We start from the raw sequence: 3,590 nt of genomic DNA on the forward strand, positions 1-3,590 counted from the left end.
CGGACCTGCTCAGACCTTCCCTCGACTCTCCGTGACGCCGCCTGTGCCGCTGGGTCACTGCCCCTCGTCGTTCACGATCGTTTTCCCGGTACTTTCTGGAATTCGAAATGGCCCTGCTCCCCCGCATTCCTGGGTCTCGTTCTCGCCCCGGCTGAGCAGAGTCCACGAGAGAAAGGACGCTGGCACCTGTGGGACTCTGCCCCACGCGCTCAGGCTGTTCCTCCATCCCATTCCCTCTCTCTGTGGTTTCGGTGCAAGTTCCCCACGTCAGAGCTCGTCCGGGAGGCGTCTGTGTCACCCTGTGGGCGTCCGGAGGGCTCTGCCTGCCCTCTCTCACGCACATGGTTCGTGACTGCCCTCAGAGAATGAGCCTCTGTCCCCGGCCCACCGAGCTGTCCAGGAGAAGTCATACCTGTGACAGAGGGTGGCCATGCCACACCAATGACACCCCCCCAGACCATATCGATGGTGGGCGAGGGGCGGTGCTGGGCCGGCCCCAAGGGAAGCAGCAGGATGGACGCAGCCCCTGGGCCCCAGAGGGCGTTGGACAGACGCCCAGGGGTCTCTGTGCTGGTGGGCGGGTTGGGAGACGTTGGAATGGGCACCACCCTTTGAAGAGCTTTTGAAGTCAGCTTCTCTCGTCAAAGGCGGGACAGGACTAGCTGAGGGGCAGGTGTGTGGCCGCAGCTCCTGACGGAGCCAGGAGGACCGCCCCGGATGGCAGGAGTGGGCGTCTGCACTCGGCACTCACCGAACGTCCCCTCGTGCCTGCCGCGTGCTTCGGGGCGGTGCCGGGCGCTGAGGGCCTCTCGCTTACGGACTCGGAGGGCAGAGTGGCAGGAGCGCAGGACAGACTCGCAGTGGGCTCCGAAGAAAAGGCCCTTTATCGGTGTGGGCGGACCAGGGAAGGCACACGGGGCTGGCTGGAGGCGGGGGAGCGGGGCGCAGGATCCCACTCAGGGGAGAGGGGCCGGCAGGTCAGGGGCTTGGAGAGGGTGGCGGCTGGGGTGAATTCAAGGGCTTGGGGACATGTGATAATGGCTCATGGGGCGATGGGAGGGTGGCACGGAGCCACCTGGGCCAGGTAACGCTTGTGCGTTATTCCACGGGCACTGAGGGGGAGTGCAGGGGAGTCAGGTGGGTCTTTCTCCTTAGGGGTCCAGCTGTGTCCCTGCTCCTTGCCACTTCCCAGTCTCTGAGCCACTCAGGTGGCAGTCAGTGCGGTCCCCACTCTGAGTGTCGTTCCTTCAGAATGCCAGGACGCCCCGGACCTGATTTTCATACTCATCCCTGGATTTACTCTGGTTAAGACAATGAGCGGGCAGTTCGTGTTTGGCAGAGGTCAGAGGTGAGGGGTGCTGGTCACACTGCAGGGCCGCCAGGTTGGGGGCCCCCTCGCAAGCTTGTGCATAGCCCCGCAGGGCGTTTATCTGATTTCAGACCTGGCAGTCCATAGCGGGGGGCGGGGGGGGCACCTCCGCGGTCGGTCGGACCCGCCCTGCGGCATCGGTCCCAGGCTCTGTCTCCACGCCCTTTGCCCGTCCACGCCACCTCCGGAGCTCGCAGGCGTCTCTGGCGTCGTAGAGAGCAGCAGCAGAAAGCAGGGGTCTCGCAGAGGGCGCGGCGGCACAGTGTGTGCTGCAGGTCTTACGCGGTGTTCTGGGACCTGCCACCGCGCCGTCCCGCGCTGCGCCTCTCCCAGTGGAGCGTGTGCAAAGGCGGCTTCGTGCAGGCCCACGGCCCTCCGCGTGGGGAGGTGCTGTGGGTGGGCGTGCGGCTTCTGCGTGACCACCGGACACCGGGCACACCCTTGTCCCTGCGTCTCTGCGAGCCCGTCCGCGTTTGTTCCATGACAATATTCTGGAACTTGTGGTCCCGCTGCAGGCATTGGAGACGACGTCCATTGGCTGCACAGCAGTGAGTGTCACTCCAGGGAGAGCAAGGCCTGAGAATGGCAGGAAATTATTTATAAAGTCCTGCAGGTGTGAGGCGCTGTCGCTGGAGTGTGTACACACGCAGCCCCTGTGCTCCGTGGACGCGCTGCCTGGGCACAGTCATTGCGGCCGTGTCCAGCAGTGGACAGGTAGACAGAGAGAACAGTTTGCGTCTCTCAGGACCTTTGTGTCTCCAGAGTCCCCGGGGACTCTGGTCACTCCTGCCAGGGGTGGCGTGGACCGGAAGCAGGCGACCGATGTGCTCTGTGAGACAGCGAGGCCGCCTCCGAGCCAGGCCGCTTCGTGCACGCTGCAGGCTGTGAGCAGGAGCTGAGCGGGACACCGAGGGGCGGGCTGGCGAGCCCTGTGGTCAGCCGGCACGTCCTCAGGACAGCAAGCGTGGCCGGGGGGCACCCTGCCCTGTGTCTGGGCTTAAACCGCACCACCCCAAAAGGATTTAAATCGGAAATTCTGCCAATTTCTTACTCTTCCCACCGCCCCGTGCACATAAGCACATATGTGTACACTCTGTGTCTCCCAAAGTTCAAAGCTAATGAGCATTTACGTTTTTTAAACCATTTTCCTTGAACACGTCAAAATTCAACTTGCAGCATCACGTTCTAAAACACACAAAGTGGAAACGAAACATAATCCAGACCGTTGCTCTGTTCGGTTCTGTTCTCGATGTCACATGGTGCCCACGGGACGGGAAGGGTCGGCTCTGGATCTCTCTCCACCTCTGTCCCCTCGAGCTGCGGGACCCCGGGCAAGCCATGCGAGCCTCCAGCGTCTGTAAAACTGGTTGCTCTGGGGACGTGGCTGCGTCGCCACACCGCGGCCTCTGTCCTTCTGTGGACTTGCGCCCTCTGTCTCTGTCTCTCTCCTTGTAAGGACACCTGTCACCGCACGAGGAGCCCCTCAGTCTCATGTGACCTCAGTTTAACCAGTTACATCTGCAGAGACCCCTTTGCAAATAACTCTCACAGTCCGAGGTGCCCGGTGGACATGGTGTGGAGGGAGGACGCTGCTGAGCCCTGACCGCCTGCAGGTCATGCTCATCGTGTGTCCTCGGAGTCACGGTGCTGGGCTCCAGGGGGCATGTCCAGGCTTCCATCGCCGGCCTCTGCGTCCGCCCCGCGCTCTGCCTCACGCTCTGCCCTCCCCGCCCCCAGGCCTTACTGAAGATGGACTGCCAGGGCCTGGTGGTCAGACTCCTCCAGGACTTCGTGCTGCTGACCACGGCCGTCGAGGTGGCACAGCGCTGGAGGGAGCTGGCCGAGAAGCTCGCCAAGGTGTCCAAGCAGCAGATGGACGCCTACGAGTCTCCGCACCGGGACCGGAACGGGGTCGTGGACAGCGAGGTGAGCGGGCTCGGGCAGCAGCAGCTGCTTCCCGGCGTCTTCGTGAGGACGGAACGCGTGACGGGCCCGTGGGAAAGCACGTGCGCAGCGCACAGTGGGCTCGCATGGAGGGGCCCGGGGGGGAGGCCCCTCCTTCTGGGGGTCAGTACTTGGGACACCCGCTCTGATGCTGCCAAGGCCGCCCCACGTGACACGGGAAGGTGCCGCGGGGAGTGGGGCGAGTCGGCGGAACGGCCCGTCCCCTGCCGACCCCGACGCCGAATCCCCCTCGTCACGCCGAGTCACGCGGGGCCGG

The 3,590-nt window shown here is 63.9% G+C and overlaps 1 protein-coding gene across 1 annotated transcript in view; it reads left to right on the forward strand.

Moving 5' to 3' along the window:
• SH3BP4 (SH3 domain binding protein 4) overlaps nucleotides 1-3,590 on the forward strand; it is a 42,780-nt gene that overhangs the window by 36,824 nt on the left and 2,366 nt on the right. The window contains exon 4 of the mRNA XM_015587818.2: nucleotides 3,107-3,295. Within this exon, the coding sequence (XP_015443304.1) occupies nucleotides 3,107-3,295 (189 nt within the window). The remainder of the gene's footprint in view (nucleotides 1-3,106; nucleotides 3,296-3,590) is intronic.

Source organism: Pteropus alecto, unplaced genomic scaffold (assembly GCF_000325575.1).
Source record: "Pteropus alecto unplaced genomic scaffold, ASM32557v1 scaffold143, whole genome shotgun sequence".
NCBI lineage: Eukaryota > Metazoa > Chordata > Mammalia > Chiroptera > Pteropodidae > Pteropus > Pteropus alecto.